At 40.2% G+C, this 21267-nt stretch overlaps 1 protein-coding gene across 6 annotated transcripts in view; it reads right to left on the bottom strand.

Annotated features, from left to right (window-relative positions):
* LOC135487868 (early growth response protein 1-B-like) overlaps window positions 1–14644 on the bottom strand; it is a 52003-nt gene extending 37359 nt beyond the window's left edge. For 3 of the 6 annotated variants that reach the window (XM_064772023.1, XM_064772019.1, XM_064772021.1), the window contains exons 1-3: window positions 14531–14644; window positions 12186–12850; window positions 11189–11881 (exon numbers count right to left, since the gene is read on the bottom strand). In XM_064772023.1, the coding sequence (XP_064628093.1) occupies window positions 11189–11881; window positions 12186–12824 (1332 nt within the window). In that variant the 5' untranslated portion in view covers window positions 12825–12850; window positions 14531–14644. Of the gene's footprint in view, window positions 1–2573; window positions 2939–3454; window positions 4244–11188; window positions 11882–12185; window positions 12851–14238; window positions 14258–14530 lie in introns of those variants that run through there. The other 3 variants (XM_064772024.1, XM_064772022.1, XM_064772020.1) reach the window with 3 other exon arrangements.
* Between the last annotated feature and the right edge of the window lie 6623 nt (window positions 14645–21267).

The raw sequence follows: 21267 nt of genomic DNA on the forward strand, positions 1-21267 counted from the left end.
TGAAACGGACAACTCAAATGAAAAACCAACTGTTTTTTGCGTCGTTAAAACATTAAAACTAAACTAAGCACTAAAACTTAAACGCCTCCACGCAGGGGCTAATAGTATTAGGCTAGCACCAATCTGTAGAGCAGCACCATGACCATACTCCGTTGCTGGGAGATCATTGTTGTACTGCAACTGAAACACAGAGGAATAGTTTATTTAGTCAGAAAATTTTCTTTGTTCGGAAATACTTGTTTAGGGCCCAGTCACGACTGATATTCGAGTAGAAGAAGATGCATTATATTATTTCAGCAGCTTTGTGGTGGAATTCAAAAGGTTGAAATCACACAAAGTTTAATAAATGAGTGAAACAATCAAATCAGTTTATTCTGCTGTCGAACTTGGGTTCTACGTCACTGACACTGGTGTAGCTGCACAGGCCGAGTGACAGGCTTGCTCCATCAGACATGAATATGGCAAGTGTATCAAAACTATGGTGCTCAGCAGGAATGTCACTCAAGATTCTGCATGTGGGTGACATGGTGATTCCTCAGGGTATTCCCTCGAGAAAAGCTTCTCCCACAAACACTGCACGAGAATGGCCTCTCTCCTGCATGTGTTCGGTTATGCCGGACCAAATCCCCTTTTATATTAAATTCCTGGCCACAAGTTTGACACTTGTGTAAGCGCTCAGTTGAATGTCTCCTCATGTGATTCTTCAAGCTTCTACGCTGTAGGATGACGTCACAGATATGGCACTTCCAATAAGTCTTGTTCGATAATCCCATTTTGCAGCCAATCAACAAATGGACAAAAAGAATGAGAATTCAGATCGATATTCCTTTTTCTCTTGAAAAGAGATACCTGCCTCACTCTAGTCTTAGTACACCTGTCGCGACAAAATGATCCGGAAGGATACTTGAAAGGAGGGTAAATGCCTAACTACATGGAGATGAAGACAAAAGGCTGTGATGAACAGAAAATTTGATCAATATCTATTACTAGAACTGGAAAAAGTCTCTTTATGTCTGCCACCGCCTTAACCGCTGGATGAAATCTCCTACTTTTTCGTAAGTGCATGTAGATTTTAACCATTCAGCTACGTCTCCAATCCATTTTTGTAGCGCAAAATGTGTTTTTTCGAATGAACATCGTTGGATCGTGTGTTTTTTTCGTATAAATAGCTGGCCAGGTAGACGGTGCTGCCATCTGCGCTCGGCACCCGAGTTATAAATGCGAGATCGCCCCAGTTGTTCCAGGAATTCCGGTTGTCTAATGGTAAAGACACTGGCCTAACATACCACTGACCCGATTTTTTTCCTTTTTTCTTTCTCCGTGATTCTTATAATTTTTAAGTCAATATATACATTGGTGAATCGCACTTTCTGTAATAAGCAAAATTTGCAAAATATGGCAGTTCTGATCGCACAGATTTTTTTATTTGATACGTACTGTTACATTAAATTTAAGATGGAATTCGACCACATTTAAATTGTCAGTATATAGTATTTAAAACCGCTTGAATTACAGTTCACTTGTGAGACACCAGCGAGATAAATCAAAACTGATCAAATTTCTGTGCACAATTATTGCCACATGAAATATATCGGGCTTTTAAATCAGCCATTCAAGGGAAAAACAATTTGGCGCCAAAAACATACGATCGCCATGTTGGCAAAAATGACCTCATACCATTTAAAATTGAAGAAGGACGTTATGGAATCACCGACCGCTTCTCCGACCGTTGACATCCCAAAACGACTCTATATGGAACACGCTTTTATTAGTTTTAAACTTTCGGTTAATTTTTCAGGGAGGAGTTGTTTCAGTTAAAAGTCTCTAATCAGATACTTGTAAATAACCAATATATCAATATATATTGTTCTTTTGAAGAGGCAAATAATGCCAAACTATGATCAATATGAAATACAACTGTTGGTTATTCCTTCCACCAATTACCGAACACTCTATGTGTCCATGCCCCGTACTCCGTGCAGAGCACGGGTAATTGCTAGTCACATTGTAATGGACAAAGCCATTGTTAGACTAGTCACAACCAGTTTCACTTAGTTAAAAGACAAACATGAGGACAAACAGTCATCCAAACGCACAACAATCATGTAAGATGATTAGTAAACACCAGGGACTAGAATCGAAGAAAACAGATTGATACCTCGACCATGATACTTTATATGAAAGGAACCATCAAGAATCAAGAATCCAGGAATTTCAAAAAAATATTTGTCTTAAAAACTCGTTCTGAAGCTCTCTCTTTTAAAATGCACTACACATCAAGTATTTGCTGTAAGTGAGTTACTTGATGAGACCTCAGGTTTCCGGTGGTTCTGAATTTCTTCCCACAGCTCTTACAAGAGAATGGTTTCTCTCCAGTATGGGTACGAATATGACGTGCGAGATCACTTTTTTGATTGAACATCTTGTTGCAAACTGTACAAACATAACGTGTCCCAACTGGCGTAATCACACGAAAAATCAAACTTTCAGAAGGCGGTGCAACATGTCTGTTTCTTACTGTATCATCTTCAGCAGTGTACAGGCTTCGTCCCGTGAACTGAAAAATCAAGAAAGACTGGATCAAACACTTTGAAAGCAGTGTATCAAACAAGATGTGACAAAACCTCAGAGTTACTGGTTAGCCACAGCATTTCCAAACACTCTTGAATCCAGAAAATCATAGTGGCAAGTGTGTTATAGTATGTGCCTTCAAGTGCCCTTTTAGTCTGAACTTCTTCCCACAAATATTACAAGCGAATGGTTTCTCTCCAGTATGGATGCGAATATGTCGAGTAAGGTCACCCTTCAGACCAAACATCTTGTCGCAAACGTTGCAAATATGTGCCTTTATCCGAGACATTGAATCTCCGTGCGGTCGTGGAGTAGGCGTGTCGCTCACTCTACTGTCCTTGTAAATGAACGTTCTTCCACCAGAGAACTGTAAAATTAAGGACACACTTTAAACACAGCAGTCAGTTTGTCCTTAGCCTCATGACTGGTAAGTATTCTTGAAAAACATTCAGGCTCATACAGAATGCAGGAAAATCAACAGTAGGTTCAAAAGTTTTTTGTCTCCATTCAAATATCTATGACTGAAAATGTGACCGATGCACAGTGACCTGGTGTCCTCTCATGTTGCTTTTTCGATTGAACCGTTTCCCACAAATATTACAAGCGAACGGCTTCTCCCCTGTATGCGTCCTAATATGTCTTTCAAGGTCACTCTTGGAACCGTATCCCTTATTGCAAAACATGCACATAAGATAGGTCACACCCTCAGGGGTCTTCATTTGTGCAATGAAATTTGTAGGACCAAGTGCAAACAATCCACTGTTGGACTCTCTCGACCCTGAAGCTGCCTGCGATGCTTGGCTGGTCCGCTGTAAAATGAAAAAACACTAAACTTATCATTATTGCAAACGGACTTTTTACTGTTTCAGAAAAATCACAGGAGAGAGTGCATTTTATTTACATAGAGGAAGTATTACAAGATGTTCTCTGGAACAAAGGATGTTAGTTATGAAAGCCAGAATATATCATCAGATGTCTTGTCTGTCTGACAACTCCAAATCAACAAAATCACAAAGTAGAAAGAACCTATTATGAAAGCAACACGATTTTAGCAGTGAAATAAGTGACATCCTACTGGGCATGCCAAACTTGAAATTCTTGCCCTGTTGGTAAATTTTCAAAACAATAGCCTCCTTGTATGAACCTTAAAGGTTTGTTGATGGTTCCTCTGACAGACTGGTCATACACGTGCTCCAGTATAAAAACTAGTTTGTTTAGATGACAATGCAAGTCATATGCAACTTGTTTGAATTCGCCCAGCAATTTCAGCAAAATTGAATCAAGTCCAAGCAGAGTTCCTCGATAAGTATATACCAAATCAAGTGTCAGGGTGGTGCTGCATCATATGAACTTTCAAGGTATGCCGCCGCGTAAACGAGTTGCCACAACGACTGCAAACAAATGGCTTCTCTCCTGTGTGACTTAAAAGATGATATTTAAGATGTGATTGCTGCTTAAACTTCTTACAACATAGATTACAGGCATAAGGCCTTTCGCCAGTATGCGTACGAGTGTGTCGGGCAAGTTCAGTTGGAGAGGCAAATGCAGCGAAGCAAGTACCGGTGGTACAGTTGAAGCGACGCAGTGCTTCATGAGCTTTTTTCTGTTGGATGGTGCACTCTCCAGTTTTTGGCCAAGATACTCCAGAATTTTTCACCGCACTTTCACCATTCTGCAAATGGAAAAAGAAAACGGGTCAATATCTGTTGTCCGATTTGTACCAATCCAACAGATAATGAGCAAGCTGAAAGGTTTTTACGCCTGGATGTACAGCCACTGCAATAGAGAATCAGAACTGTTCTTCGGTGCTCAAATCTTCTTCATATGTTGGACTTGATGCCCACGAAGGTGGGCCAACTGAGTGAACGATTTTGAACAGACACTGCACGAAAAAGGCCTTTCTCCTGTATGGATACGAACATGGGCTGTCAAGGAAGCTTTCTGCGTGAATGTCTTGTTACAAATATTGCATTTAAATGGACGCTCTCCTGTATGGCATCTCATATGCATTTTTAGATTTCCATGCGATGCAAGGCACGCGCCACATATTGGACAAATTGGGGGGCCTTTCGTTGAAGCTGGCTCACGATTTAAGTTCTGCAAAAAAGAAATAAGGTCAATTCAGGTGGATTCAAAAAAGCTATAAGCAAGGTTTAACAAACACTCTTCCATAAAATCACACCTAGAAAAAAATTTTTTGAAGAACTTCAGATATATCCAAAAACATAGACCTGTGAGAGAAATCTAACTGGACCTCTCCCGGAACAGCCACCATACTTTACACAAATATATTATGGTTTGCATTTTAGTGGGATTATCTGAATACCACATGTATAGATTCTTACAAACATGGCTTCTCACCAGTATAGAGTATGATATAACAAAAGAGGTCCAATATTCCGGCGTTGCTAGGTGTTTGTTCGTTTCAATCCCATATTGCCATATCTTTTCTTGAAACGATCATCAGGAAGCACTTCGCAGTTTATTGTTTGAATCCTTGGCATTTTGCTCTTGCCTTTTGTTGAAGTATCTCCAAACTTAACATCCGGAAATACAATGTTCTGTCAAAACCAGCAGTGGAAGATTGGCATACTAAAGAAATCTTGTTCGCTAATTTTGCAGATTAAATCTGTCAGGAATATCTAAGCCCGAGACCAGATGACAATAATAGATGGATGCATAACATTTGATTAAAATGTTTCAGAAATTGGGACTCTTCAATCCATCTGATATGGACAATAATCTGCTATAAAAAATGAGAACTTTACTGTTATTATACTATAAAAAAGACTTTGTAACCAATCCATTCATCCCTACAGTCTTCCTTCATGAGTCAATCAGTAAAAATGCATCTACTGATGCTGAACTCTATCAATATACGTCCCTTTTTTCAATACAGGGCAACAATGCCTTACATACTGCAAGTACACTACAGTACTAATATCTTCTAAAGTCATCAAATGTAGGTACACGTCTATCTCTCGAGGTCTCTATCATGCATGTCATGTAGTCTCAATGTCACAAATATCATGCAATATCTCAAATCATTGAAGGCAGTACAGACACACAAACAAATAGAAAGGGCTTTCAGTTTATAGAATTCTTGAAGTCAACTTCTGCTTTTGAATAAGCAGTAGACATATTTTGGGACCAAAAACTCGACCATTGCAAGCATCGTGTCATCTGTGGCATGCCTACATAATTTTTACTTATTGTGGATAAAACTGAATGCCAATTCTCAATCAAGACGAGACCAACTTGAATACTGTAAAATCACCCAGAGGACATTTTTGTATTATGAATGACGAAAAGTAAGCATTCTTGGACATAATGAGAGATCAGCTGTACTTGAAGAACCTTTAGGTTTTCTTCAGAGCTCACCAAACCTCTTCACACACAGTCACAACTCTAAACACAACATTTACACATACTGGAGGCCATATTATCACAGGAGCAAAAGGAAAAATCAAATGTAAGCTATACCACATTTTTGTCAAGACGTTTCTTTTAAACAAATTTAGAGCCAATCGAGCCTCGTAAAAATAGGGCCTCCAATATCAACATGGTGTGGCAACGAGTGTGGTTTGTCACCTTCGCAGAGAACATGGAAATAATGCTATCTGCTTCCTTCGAATCGTTGTGCAACCTGAAATCCTGAAAAAGAATCCTACAACAAAGAGTTGTGACTGTGCACAAGGAGGATACCGCGGTGACGTCACGGCTTTTCCAAGATGGCGCTGCATATTGTAAACAAACTCGATCCATGGCCAAGGGAAAATCAAGTCATCAAATAAAGTTAGATTTTTCGCATCAAATCAGAGTTATTGGTACTTTTCTGCTATGAAATAAGTCTTCAGACAATAAGTTATCATTTGAATAATGAAAAGTGCTGCTTTGATGGGGAAAAATAGGGTTTTTAAAACCAAATAGCCGGGCACCGATCTTCCAAAATTAGCGATGGTTTCAAAACAGTCTCCCAGATATGGGGCAATCTCTTCATTATCATAATGGGATTTGGAGGCATGTTTACAGATTTTACAAGTTCGAGACCGGTCGGACCTAAAATTGCATAGATCCCCTCTATTTGTCGAGTTAGCGCCCATGTAAGATCATGCATTTTCGGACACTAGAACGAAATCTTCCTGCGGATATCGCAGTTTCGGTGATGATTTAAGGAGAAATTGACTGTTCTTAGAGTTGTATGGGACAGAAATGAGTTCATACTTCATGAATACATGAATATGTTATGATATTGGCGGGCTTCTAAGTCAAAACAATAACAAACTCAACTGCAATAACAATCTCTACCATGTATCGCGTTCGTAGTGTATTTTAGCGGAGACATTATTTCCGCACTTTGGCCAAGCCAAACGTCTTTTTTATTCGTGGAAGTTAATCTGTTCTGTAAATTTTATTTTACACAGGAAGAATCCATACTAGGTATTGCATTGCAATATTTCATGTCTTTTGGTGTTTTTGTGTACAGGAGCGCACCAGACAGTGAGACGTGGAGATGTGTTCAGTGCTGGTGCTGTCAGTAGACTGAATCTGATTGGCCATAGCGATCAGTAATATGGATCGTGATCACATGATGTGACGTCACCGCGGTATCCTCCTTGGACTGTGCAGAAAGGGCCAAGTGATTTCACAGTACTTTCAAAAACCTAGCCACCCTTAAAATTATGCTTGGCTGTAAGCTGAGGCAAGAGCACCTGTAGCTTTTCTTCATTTCTAAAAGTTGAGGGCCATTCCAGAAAATGTTTGCCTACTTAGTAATAGTACTTAACTGAACCAGGCAACTTGGAAAAACTCTGAAACTCAACAGCAAACAAACAAATATTTCTAAAGATGGCCAGAGCGTCAAATATTCAAATAACTATTAGAATAGAATAAAACACAGATAATCAGAAGCACCCCCATCAATTCTTACCTGCTTCTCAAGGCCTAAAAGCGGTGTAAAGGGTCATGCTGATGCATTCCTGTGGATGATGTTCTTTGAAAGTGCAATGATTGAAGGACTAAGCAAAGCTGGTGTTTCAGTTCACCATAGCTTGGGAATTTAAAAGAAAATCTCTGTTTTGCATCCTAACTGGAAATTGAGTCATGAGAAATCATCCTTCATTGTCTCAACAGCAAAGGCAAAACACACTGCATCCTTATTTAGAGATTGAAGGCATTATTGGCCATCCGCGGTAATAAAAGGTCTTTATTCAAAACCATTCATCAAAACCAGACAGAGGCAAATTGGTGTAAAAAGCAGTGGATTTCTTCATCAACATTATTAATATTCCCCCAATTTTGTAGGGTACATGTGCTTGTATGCATTTTGCACTGACCTGCCAGACCAACTTTGACTTTGTATGTCATATTGCCACGACCAAAAAGCAATTGCTGATAGCAGATCCACAGAGCTTTTTAACATACCGGTAAAGGCTTTCTCTGGAATCAAATTTTTTCCAAAAGTATTCTTTATCAGTTTACAAGGCTACAATTTCCTTTTAAAAACACTAGTTAGTCTTGCATTCACTGCACTCACAATTCAGAGGGGCAAAATCTAGCCTACAGCTTGGGTTGCACTAGATTGAATGTAAACTGTACTCAGGAGGACGAGGATGACCCGAGAGAAAGGTTCAATGAATAATGAAATATTCAGCATGAACTGGAGAAAAGCTGAAGCAATAATGTAGCTTGTGCAAATTAGCCAGCACAACCCTGCCATGCATGTTCTTCAATTCAAATAGTACAGTACCCACATCTTTTATTGCCAGTCATCATTTTTGAATGTACTTTTTTACCAACTGAATGAATTTGAATATCAAGACGTGGCTCGCCTTTTTTCAACTACTTTGTAACCTTCGCTACAATCAATACCAGCTGTTTCAAATAAAGCAGGGATGGTCCCAAAAAGCACATTGCATGAACTTGTAGAATGCATAGTAGTACATCTGATGACTGGTGCCAAAACATGCAAGTACCGTACTGTAGCTGAGCCTGAAGAGAGTATTACTACACTGCACAGAGGCCAGACATGGAAAATCTATTACAAGTGTTTGAAGGATGAACCATCCCACCCTCTCTCCAGACATGTGAAAGTATCTAGGCCTACTTCGGAGGTGCTTAGATTATCCAACTTACTGTCAAACAGACTCGACCAACAAGTTAAAAAATCTGGTATCATCAACTGCATGCCTACATGTTGTTTGGAGTCGAATCTGTTTGTCAGACAAAAAAGAGTTTAGAGAGTAAACTGGATTTTTATTTCCATCCCGGATGCGACAATCGATGAAATGTACATAAAAATCACTTAGGTCTCATCTTATACGGATTAAAATAGGATACTTGTAGTACATGACTGTCTGCGATTAATTTTGCTGAATTCCAGAAGCTCTTGATTTTCATAATGCACTCACACACAAAGTATGTATAGGCTACTACTTCACTTTCCAAATCAGTGGAAATATCTGCCATTTTTATTTCAACGTAAAATTACTTCCACATTTTATGGGTCGGCTACAAGACTTCAGTATCTCTTGTCCCTCCAATGCAGGTATGAAACAGTTCATGTCGCAACAAGTATGGAAATAAATTACCATCTAAACATCACCAATTTCAAATACTGTCACTCGCAATATATCCTTGGCCAACAAGTCAATTATCCACGGTACACAAAGAAGGTTACACTTTGCATCTAACATCTTGTATAGTGCAGTTTCAAAGCCATTTTCTAAATTTAGTGAATAAATTCGAACATCCACCAAGTCCTTGATGCCAGCCAGTTTATTGAGGTTCTGATGAGTCCAACTTCAAAAGGGGTATGCTGTTCGTAAATACTTGTGGTCCAGTTAAATAGAAATCTACCAATACACAATGCCATAGTGCAGTTATAATGAGTACAAATTTGTTTCAACTTGGTATCCACCGTATTTCTGTATCTGTCTACACAATGACAATTGTTGAAATTTATATTTAGTACGTATTTCCGCAATTGAACATTTAAAAATTCAAAAATTTTAACATTGAATTGAGTTGATCGAATAAATCTTTTCTCACAGGCAATCCTTGCATTGCCATGGTAACATCAATAGCAAATTCAGCTTCACTAACCAAAAGTTTTAACTTAGTTGAAGTGGCTATTATGACATATGACGAAATTTACTCATTCCATCAAAATCCTGACTATGTGTCGCATGGATATATTGAAAGTGTCAAACATGAAATCAGTGAACTGAAAGCACACGGGTAAAATACAGCATGTCATTGAATACAAAATGAGGAAGTTGGCATGGTTTACTTTTGAGTGGTGAATTCAGAGTCGTCCTAGGAGAGATGGAATATCATAGATCCAGATGCCAGACAAACTTCATCTCCTTGTTTGACATCAATTTTTATGCAAGGTAATGAAACTTTGTAATCAGGAAATGGATATTTTCCTCATCTCGCTGGTGCAAAACACTTTTTATCCCATTTCTGATACCTTGGGAAGGAGACTGGAACATACATGTAGTAAAAAAACCCATCTCTTCAAGCCCAAAAATCAGTCTAAATTCACCCTCACAGTTAACCAGACAAACAAACTCAAAAAAGTACTCAAAAAATGTCCTTCAGTATTATGCCAAAAAGATACATTGTTAATCTAAAACTATTTGATTTTATGATAAAATCTTACCAACTGTCCGGGGGGAACTCTGTGCATGATTTCAATAGCATGAACACAGCCAAGTTCATTCAAAAACAGATCCGTATCGACTTCAGGAACATACATAAAAAGCCTCACAATTACATTACATGTACTAGCCATTTCTTAGATAATTCCTTTCCTATGTCAATATGATTATCCATGTTGCCTAATCACCCATTCTAGCTTTGTATCAATTGTAGATATTCTCTTCATCTTATTCTTATCGAAGTGTTTGAGTTCTCGCACCTTTTTGGCATCAACTGACAAGAAAAAATTTACAGGCATCCACGATTTTCAACTGCAAATCATCATACTTAAGAAACAAGATTTTCCCAAAAAAAACTAATAGGCAATTTTTTCTTTACTGGATAGCTAAACAAGCTGAATGTACTTTCTTCTTATTTCAAAAATCTCCATGAATTTGCTTTGCAATTTCAACTTTTGTCTGTTTCTTTTTTAGTTAAATGGAGATATGTTGAATCGGGATGAAGACCATCACGTGAGAGAAACAACCCACAACTGAACGGCAAATGACCCAACTTATCTGTTGGATCATTTAGTCGAGGAAATGCAGTTCTTGGATACCTGTTTGACATGCTGTATCACACCCATTGTATTGGAAGCCTTGGGCGTCATGACAATCAGCTGAACTTGACGTCTGTGGAAGTCTGTCAGTCTCTGAAAATTCTAGGAAACAGTCTATGAAGCAAAATACAAAACTGCAAATATGCCGTTAAATGTTCAAGTAAAGATTTTCCACGCTATATTTCTGGACAAATATGACAGCGTTTCAATATCTGTGTATTTGAAGAGTTCAAAATATCATGATGTTCCCCTTTCTCTTTAAATACCTTCAGACATTCCATCACTGATTCTCACTTCAACCACAACTTCCAATACCTACCTAAACTGAGGTGGAAATTCTTAACTGATCCCTACCTTTCCATCAGCTCCTTCTTGTGTTGATCCCCCTGGTGACATGCCACCACCAGGTGAAATTCCGGTACTTTGAATAGGCCCGGATATGGGGACAGGGGGCCCCTGATTACTGTCACTTGTCCCAGAACTTCCAGGTGTTCCAGGCATATATTGTCCTGATCCCTGCATTTCAGTGTCCGTATACATAGCACCAGCAGATGTGTCAATACCTGCTTTCGAGTCCTCCTCAGTTTGTGAAACACTTAATGGAAAGAAAGTATCACTGGCAGATGTGGCAGCAACATTGAAACTGTCACTTTGTGCGGATGGTTCTTGGAAGGAAGGACTAGAAGGCATTTGAGTAGGTGTTCTTGACTGTGAAACTTGCCGAGGTGAAGTGGCAGTGGGAGATGGCATAGACCACTGTAGTTTAGTTGGAGTTGTCACGGATGTCACTGGTTGAGAACTTCTTGAAAAGTCAGTGAAACTCTCTGAAGTCATAGCTGAAAGGCGAGACAAGGCACTGTCCTGGGTGGAGGAATGAAAACGTTTGGTTGGCAAGTCCTGATCCATTGTGTAAGGTCGTTTGCGTTGAGCCTCGGCTGCAGAGATTATGTCTGAGAGGCCGTAATCTTCTTGTTCAACGGAAAGATCTAAAGTTGGCGGGGAATCTGGAATCTCTATCACAGACTGCACAGCACTGGCAGTTGGTTTCTGAAACAATAAAGATAGAAAGAAAATTTAACAAGGAATTGCTACTTTGGAATTCCTCTGAAATGGTCTTTATGTCCGAGAGTAAAGTGAATAGAATTGACATTTGAATCCTTGACTGAATTTATAACTTAATATCTTTTTGGCAGCCAACATTTTGATCATCCTATATCATACCATATTTAATTTTTTTTAAACGACAGTACGAAACACTCTAAATGAGAAGCCGTACAGGCCTGCCCACAAAATTTTAGGTCCACACTTCCTTCCATGCATGTATAACCTACCCATGAATTTGCATACTTACTGATTTTTCTCTAAGTGTTCTCTTGGTCATTTCATGGGATCTTCGTTCCATTTCGAGGGTTCTTTCATTCAGCTCCAACTGTTCCTTCAGTTCAGCATTTTCTTTCATCAACTGATTTTGTAACTTTCTCAACAAATTGTCTTTTATTTGAATTTGTTCCTGTTTTATAGTCAATTCTGATTTTAAGCGTTCTAAGTCTCCCCTGTTGCGCACAAGTTCTGATTGTCTATCTAAAAGATCACATCTGGCTTTTTCTAAAAGTTCCATGTTGCAGGTCAGGTCTGATTGCACACTTCGTAACATCTGCCCTTTCACAGAAAGTTCTGATTGTGATTTGCTCAGCAGTCTTTCCTTGGTTCGAATCTCTTCTTGTAATTTTGTTACCTCCTCATTCTCTGCATCCACCATCGGTTTCATTTCCTCCAACTGTCTTTTACGTACATCAATCTCCCGTTCAGCAATTTCAACAGTATTCTCCTTCACTGTCAGCTCTGCCTGATATTTCGTAATAAAGCTAAACAAGTCAGACCAGGCTTTGGTCAGAACAGCTCCTTTGCTGTGCAGCTCCATCTGCATATTTTGGGAGGGGCTGCTCTCTTCTTCTTGGGACTCTGACATCGACATTGTACTGTCCTTCATTATCAATACACCATCAATGATTAAATCTGAAAAACAAAAGTTCGCAAAAAAGTAATACACTGGTTCACAGGATCATTGTTGTGATCATATTTGCAATGTTCGTGATGTTTGCAAGACACTTTCATTGTACTTTTATTGAGTTGGTCCATGCCAGTGGCCATTTGCTGTGCCACAGTGAGATATGTGATCCGTCACAGCAAAACCATGTCGCGCAGAAGATGAGCCTAAATGACACCAGGAGATAATGGAAGAAATTGATTTGCTCATATTTCACAAAAGGCTGACAACAGAGAAATGAACAAACAGTCTGTCTCAACCTACCAAGCTCAGAGCGACATGCGCCTGGTTTTGCTGTGACAGGTCACATATATGCACCTTAACACAAAATGTGCCCTCAATTGTGTTTCAGCTATGAGCGGAAGTGCTTTAGCAGGGCTCAGCACCGAGCCTTGCAAAAAAAGGGTGACATAAACACCCCAGACGGCCTTAGTTCTTGCTGTACCACAAAAGTTATGATTTTCAGTGGTATTTTCGAAATAAAACTTTTTTGTAGACCATTTTTAAATGGTCAATCAATGAAGAAATCGAAGAATCAATGCATTTCAATGTAATGTGACAATGTTCATGATATGAACAACAACATTTGTGACAACCCTGCGCTACCTGCATAATAACCTGTCATAGATATTTCAGGAGAAATAGTGAAGCATAAAATGTAGGGGTTGATATTTATACGAGCCAGACTGTACCACCCCGGGTAGCTTTAAAACAACCATCTAAAACCTCTTGACTACCGGGCCATTTCAACTGTTCCATACTGGTGCTTTTTTTATATTATTGTGCAGCCACATGCATCTGGCAAACCTCTGTCTTCGCGGCACCACAGCGCCATCTATACGACTTAGCTCAAGTTGGTGGGTAGCAGACGGCATGCTTGCGTCACCATGGCATACACCCGTAGAGCCGAGCCAGATCATACCAAACAATACACAGAAAGGTCTATAGCGACCACTCGGTAAACACGTGTACTGTAGGCCCATGATTGCAACCGCTATAGCGGTCGGCAGTAGTCAAGAGGTTAAACAGTAGGCCCTTAGTTTTTTTCTCTTGAGGTCATGTCTAGGGTAAGCTGACCATAAAGATCTACGAGACGTTTTGGGCCTGAAGTGCAGGCGCAGGTATGTTTACATATTAGCTTAGGCATTCATATAACTTTTCATCCAAGTAGGCCTATGCAAGGCTATAGCCCCCTTTCCCACACAGCATTTTTCAAGAATAAGCCATGCTGCTCAGTCAGTGCTCACTGCACTCATTGCAGTCACTCAGCGTAGTTCACCAAACACGAGACTCCACACAACAGAAATTTGTCAATGAATATTTGAGCCATTAGATTATTGTACAGTGAGTTAATTACCTAATTTCAAGAATTAATCCTTTTAGGCTAAGCATACTATCGATATAGTAACATATAAAAAGATTTATTGGTCTTTAATTGCCAATTAACTCGCTGTATACGCCTCAAATCCCTGTGCAACGGCGGGAAACAGTGTACTGTACATATATTCAATAGAGTTCACACAACCATGCACTACACACACACGACACGCCGCACAGACAGTCGCTACGTAATGCACGTTGCCTAAATAAGGTGATCTAAATCATATTTCTACCAATTAATCGAGTAGGGTAATCAAGCGAAAACTAACCAAATTGAAGCCAAGTTAAAACAGAATGTTTATTCGTAAAAAAAAATTAAAATGCAATTATAATTGCGTTAGACAATCGAGTCGTAATCGATCGAGACCGAAATCAGTCTCAGCGCCGATAACGGTCAGCTATAATTGGAGCACTAAAAGTGGAGTCGGACCTGAGACAGATAAATCGTACCGCGTTGATGCCGCGTTTTTGAGATGCGGGCGTTTTACCATGGAGTGGGGCGTGATTCGGTTTGGCACATACGTACGCATGCATGAATTGAATTTATTTGAAGGAGAGACGATCGATCTATAGGCCTACCCTAACCCAGGCCACAGTTACACTCCGGACGCAGTGGACCGGTCTCGTTCCTCGCCCAAGGAGACCAAATCAGGATGACGTAATGGGCTGCCTTGGTAGTCTTAGCCACAGTGGGCCTGCACTTGACCCTATTTTGATAATGACAAGCTCTTTTGCGACACTGATTCTCGTGGGTGGATAGTTCAATGTTGCTCCATGCAGTTGATGACCTTCAACACTGGTAGATCATCAAGGCCAATGTTTTTTTTGTGGTATATAATGGGATATCTTTACTGTGGATTTTGAGACACCCCCCCCCCTCACTGTACGCACATTTTGGACAAAATGTACAAGGCAAATATACAGGTGTAGGCATTTCCCCCCAAAATTCCGAGATCCCCCACTCCCCTTCAGTGCGTACATGCTAAATGGATGGCCCCCCCAACCTGGTTTCCAAGATGGCACCTTCAGTGATCCCACTCAACCAGAGACAATAGGCCTATACCGCCATTGAATATTCATAGGTTGGAGGTTCCAGGCCTATCAATTAGACGAGTGCATGTTTTTAACTCTCAAGTACATATTTGGAGAGTATTGAAAAAATATTTGCTGTGGCAAGTCTACAGATATAAAGAAATTATTTGATGAAAAAAATTAATTTTGAATTTCGCTAATTGGGTAATAGGGGGCGTGTTTAGAGATTTTTCTGCCAGTTGGCTGAAAAGAGTGGAAATATTAATGTCTGTCTAATTTGTCAATTATCAAAAAATTTCCGTGGTCAACTACCCGTTTACCTTTCACCATTTACTTGCCCGACTGTCCGGAATATCATATAAAAATGTCAGATTCACAACCCCACGCAGTATTTGATGCGTCGCGGTCAAACATTGACAATTGAACTGCTAAAAGGCTTAAAAAATCAATGGTGGTCTTGCCTCACCACTCTCTTGATAACAGCGGCCGTCTCAGCGCCACCACGCGGGGCCTAATGGTATAAGGCCAAGTTGTGAAAGACAAAATAAAATTGTTAGGTGTATGGGTGGGAAATGAAGACACAGAATCAGCAATTGGGAACCGATTATAAAGAAAGTTCAGAATACTTGCAACCTGTGGTCTGGTGGAGACCTAACCGTTTTCGGAAAAAGCATTGTCCTAAATATTTTGGCCCTGTCTAAGCTTTGGTATGTTGGGGGCAGTACAGTCACTCTCAGACCAAACCATTGAAAAAATTACATGTATATGGAATTTGGAAAAACAAAAGAGCCCTAATAGCATTCCGCGAAGATGACGTCACTGCAGCTGCTGCCCTCTATTTCCCCATCGCTGAATTACAGGCAATGTCGGACAAACATGCGGTTTCGTAATGGATTCAGGCTTTCTGACTGGGGCAGTTAGATTCAATTAGGCACATGTCCGAGTGTTGGAAATACTACATAATTGTTCTGAATATTTCTCTCTCTGACTCTATGGTATCAATCATGCTAAAAACAATGCAGGGTCAAAGATAATTGACTTTGAAATAAGCTCAAATGCGTAGAAATAAGTGTCGATGTCCGACTGTCACGTGACTAAATAGTCATCAATATCTTATGCAAATGACCTTGTGAGCTATAAATAGTAACTTCGCGGAATGCTATTGCAAGAGACAGATGTGTCAAGGAACAATTGCAGGAGGGTTAAGGGATTATTGATGTGAAAGCCACAGTTGAAGTGTTTGATGTTAAAGTGGTTAGAGATACAATGTACTCCTTTCACATCCTTCTGCTATTTGGGTAAAAATGGCCAAATTTTTCTTAAATAATTATGACAAGACTTTAAAAGGGATCCATGTTGTTGCGTCTACCATGAAGTATCAGCGAAACCACAATGTACCACCAAGTAGTACATCGGTTGCTCCAAGATTTAATTGACCTATAATTAGCATGCTAATTAGTGACCTAATTGCATATTTAATGAGGTCCTTTTGTTCCCAAGGTTATGACCTTGAGTTGAGGAAAAGATGGGGCAAAAACCTTGACCTTGAGAGCTAGAATGATGTTTGTGGAGGTTATCCTTGATAGTTAAGGTAATTAGTGTGCTGATAAGTGACCTAATTAACAGTGTCCTTGACTTCCAGGGTCTTATTTTTCCAGGGGGGAGGGGGACACTTTCTACTTTTTACACCGGCACGTTCCGAAACATCGCCGACGCGTGCGATCCATAGAAATGTGTGGTATTGTCCATCAGCAGGGCATAGACAAGCAAAGGTGTGACAAAAGAGGCGTCCGTCGCGTGTCCTATATCACAGGTGTGCCTTTGTCAGAAGCAGGGGACTGAGTGGTCCTTATAAGATCTTCGATGAAGTAATTGTATTGTTCTATTCTAATCAGAGCGCCAAACACCCTCGAGCTTTCATAGAAATCCCGAATGAAAGTGGTCATCAATCAGGCATCTGTTTGATATAAACTACATGTATAGCCCAGCAGAGGCCACGTCATCTGTTTTTTAAATAAAGTAGGGTTGCCCTCATTAAGCCGTGACCTGGTTTTGAGGACACGCTTATGTCTAAACAAATCAGGGGACGACTCCGTCCCCTCATCAGGACGCCTGGTGGCTGCGGCTGGTTGCACCGAAACTTCAGTGAAAGAAATCAAGATGTGTCATTTAAGTACACGCCAGTAAATTGTCAAAATTGCGCCAAAAAGTTGACATCATGAAAAGTTAGGCATATTTGAAAACATCTGCCTCGGAGATGCCTTTGAGATTTCAAATAAAAAGGCCAAAATGCGATGACCAAATCATCAGTTCATCTGATCGAGGGCTGGAGCAGAACGACACGTGTTTGCCGATTTCAAATTCAACAAATTTACCGTGTTCTACCGTTGATCGAAATTGTTGAAACATCGGGCGATAGTATATGGTCTGTGGGTGCTATTATAGTCATGTTGAACCATGCGGTCATTCATTAGTCAAAATGATGTCTCAAAGCGTGCATCGCTGCTGCGTGTCTGTATGGCTGTCTATTGTCTTGGCGCTTTTCATGGTGGAATGTGTTTTGCTTTTTGTATTCGTGTCTTATATGAAGAAAACAAAATGTCCTGTTGACAGCCTTATATCACAATCCGATTTAAATGTAACGGTATTGTACCCTGATGAAGTCGGGGGTCGTTTACCAAACTTCCCAAACTGTACGATGAGCGTATCGTTAGGAAATGAGATTTATTTGCACGTTTGCTACTATCAAAATGTGCAGGTGGTAGATATTCGGAAATTCATAGAGCAGAGACCGCAATTTATCGGTATTAGGCTTATGAAACAAAATTGGTACGCTCTAAGAGAGAGAATTGATGAAATATCGGAATATCTGCATGATTGATGAGGGTCATTGAGACAATAATATATTTAGATAAAAGTAACCCCATGTGCAATATATGTCATTTGATGTCAGACGAGTGTCACGAATAACCAACTCAACTGAACCCAGAAGGCGAATGAACAATCAACTTAAATTCTTTATTAGATGTCAACAATTATTATATACTGTTCTCGGGGTGATTTGGGGAAGAGTCAGCAGCAACGCAGTGGGTGCAGTCCAGGCGAAATGGAGTTCAGCCAGGCTGGTGCTGATCTTATTCTAACTTAAACGCAACAAGGAAATGATAATGATAATTAATGGCAAAGTGAATCTGCACTACCTTGGGATCTAGGCTAAGGTCTGGATCAAGTTAACTAAGGTACTAAGTGTGTTTTAAAGGAACTAAAGAGTGAGACGGCCCCTGGCATAAAAGTGACGTGCGGAATCGTTTGCAGTTCCCGACCGTCTGCCAGTTCAAAGACGCCGCTCTTTTTAACACAGGACACAACGTAAACACAACAGGCACGCGCGCCGCCCAATGATGCGAAAGAAAACAAAGTCACGCGACCTGCCGGCAACATTGCCGGAATGATAAAAGATGCGGAGCTAAATCACGCATCAAAGTGAGTCTTACAAGGAATCGGAACCAAGGATAACTAAAACATAGACGCGGATGGAATATAAAAATGAAATGCTACATAATAACATTTACCAGGTTGGTTGTCAACATATAAAACTATAGGAAATAGCGGCCGAAGTGAGAGCATGGAAATCCCGGCAAAATACCATGCCCCAATACACATGGAAAACAGTGTACAATCTACACGTGTCAATACTGGTTTCATTACATTACTCCCCCCTTGATAAAATTTGACGACCTCGTCAACAATATCCATATAATTATAACATTAACCAAACAAGCGAAAACTTTGAACAGTTCAGCTTTAACATTTAAGTCCAGCTTAAAAATTTCTAACAGGTCAGCTTTAAGGAATAAATAGATGGAAAACTCCAAGCACTCTAAATAATCACAGTTAAGCTTTTGATATAGCCATCCATAAGTTGCAATGTTATATTAGTATGTACAAATTTAAGAAAATTTCCAAGTAGCTCTTGATGTAGCCATCCAATATTATATATACAAATTTCAAAAGTTTCAAAGAAGTTCTTGATGCAGCCATCCAATATTATAGGTACAAATCTCAAAGTAAACATTTAGTGTTCATTAACTGGTTTGAGTAAGGACGCTATTTCAGCACTTCCGATCTCCATGTCATCTCTCAATTCCAGTTTCGCCTTCCGCCACTTTCTATATTCCCTGGTTCTCTTCTCTGAGGCCCTCGATAGTCGATCTATTGCTCTCGTCTGATCCATACATTGCTCAGTGTTCTTATTTATGTTATTGGTCAGCTCTATTAGTATGGTTCGTTCGTTCTTGGATAATCTAGGAGTGCTGTCGGCGTCGGCATAGTTCTTTTCAGTAGGCGGAGGAGGGAGAAGAAGTTTTCTTATCATTGGACAAGCAGTTGCTATTGAGTCAGCGGGAGCATCATAACCCAGGGTCACATCATTTTCTTAAGTACTGGTATTCTCGATTTCTATCTTAAGTCTCTTCTTTTCGGGTTCTTGTGTTTCGGGTTCCCCGACAGATACCTCAACGTCGTCGGGGAGATCATCTGACGTGCCAATATCTAATCCTAGTGGATCCCTCTGGTCGAGAATCCCTATTCCATTGAACTCTTGTTCTTTGGTCAAAGTGGAGCGGGCAGGGGACGAAACCTGTGCCCGGTCCACTTTGAGTATTCTGGTCTCAAAATCGGCGTTTGTCATATCTAGATGTGTCTCTCCCATCTTAGAAACGTTTTCTATGTCTACAGCATGAATCCGTCGTAAATGATGTTCTGCCCCTCCTCGGTTTTTTAGTCCTGCAGGATGTGTCACGCACCACATGTGCAGATGAACGGCACTTCATTATCTTTCAGATGGCTTCGTATGAAGTGGTTCTCTGCATCTGCCCTGATTGGCCAAGTTCGACAACACTCTGCACATCTAAAAGGCATCTGAAATTACAAATATTCGTTGTTGGTGCAGTAACAAGCAGACAAACACTCATTGTAATTGTCTGATGTACATATGCATCAACAACGAATTAAGAATGCCACTTCATTAAGTTAATGCTTAAGAGCCACCTTGGCCCATGACAGGATCTGCCTGCCCTGATATGGTTTCAACCGATTATGGTGAAGCACTTTTCTCTTGCCCTCAGCATTTAATTGTATCCTATAATCTAAATCATTTAATTTCTCTACCACTAGGTAGGGACCCTCGTATGGGCATCTCAGTTTTGGGGTTATATATGTAATTGTGTCAGATCCGACAACACCCAAACCATATCCCCTTTTTTGTATTTGACAAGAGTGGACTTTGCATCATAAACTTCCTCTTGTCTTTTTGCCATCTTTTGTAAATGTTCCCTTGCAAGATCATGGGCCCTCAGGAAACGCTCCTGAATAAGGGAAACATATTCTCCATAACTAACTTGCTCCTGAGAGAGAACAGCCCCTATGGTGGAATCACTTGCATCAGTGTCTAGAATGTCCAGACCCTCGTGCCGTGGGTATGCCATGACAGGGAGACTGGTCAGAACGGCCTTCAATTTCTCAAACGCTTCAGTGCATTCTTCCGTCCAGCGGAAAGAAATACCGTCCATAGTTAAGGCAACTAGAGGTTGCACAATCTCTGAGTACCCTTTAATAAATCTACGGTGGTAGCTCCCAAGAGCTACTAGTCCCTTCACCTGTTTTGCATTTGTTGGGATTGGCCAATTTACCAACTTTGCCACATTGTCCGGATTCGGTAACATTCCCTTATCACTGATTATATGACCCAAAAATACTACCTCTGTTTTGAACAGAAAACACTTTCTAGGTTTTAGCTTTAGGCCTGACAGTCTGATCCGCTGAAACACTTCCTCTAAACGCTCCAAGAGAGTATCAAAGTCAGGAGCATGTACTATAATATCATTAAGATATATTACACACGTGGTCCACTGAAGGCCACCTAAAATGCACTCCATCAGTCTCTGGAAGGTAGCCGGTGCATTGGAAAAACCAA

This window comes from Lineus longissimus, chromosome 5 (assembly GCF_910592395.1).
Source record: "Lineus longissimus chromosome 5, tnLinLong1.2, whole genome shotgun sequence".
NCBI classification, from domain to species: Eukaryota; Metazoa; Nemertea; class Pilidiophora; order Heteronemertea; family Lineidae; genus Lineus; species Lineus longissimus.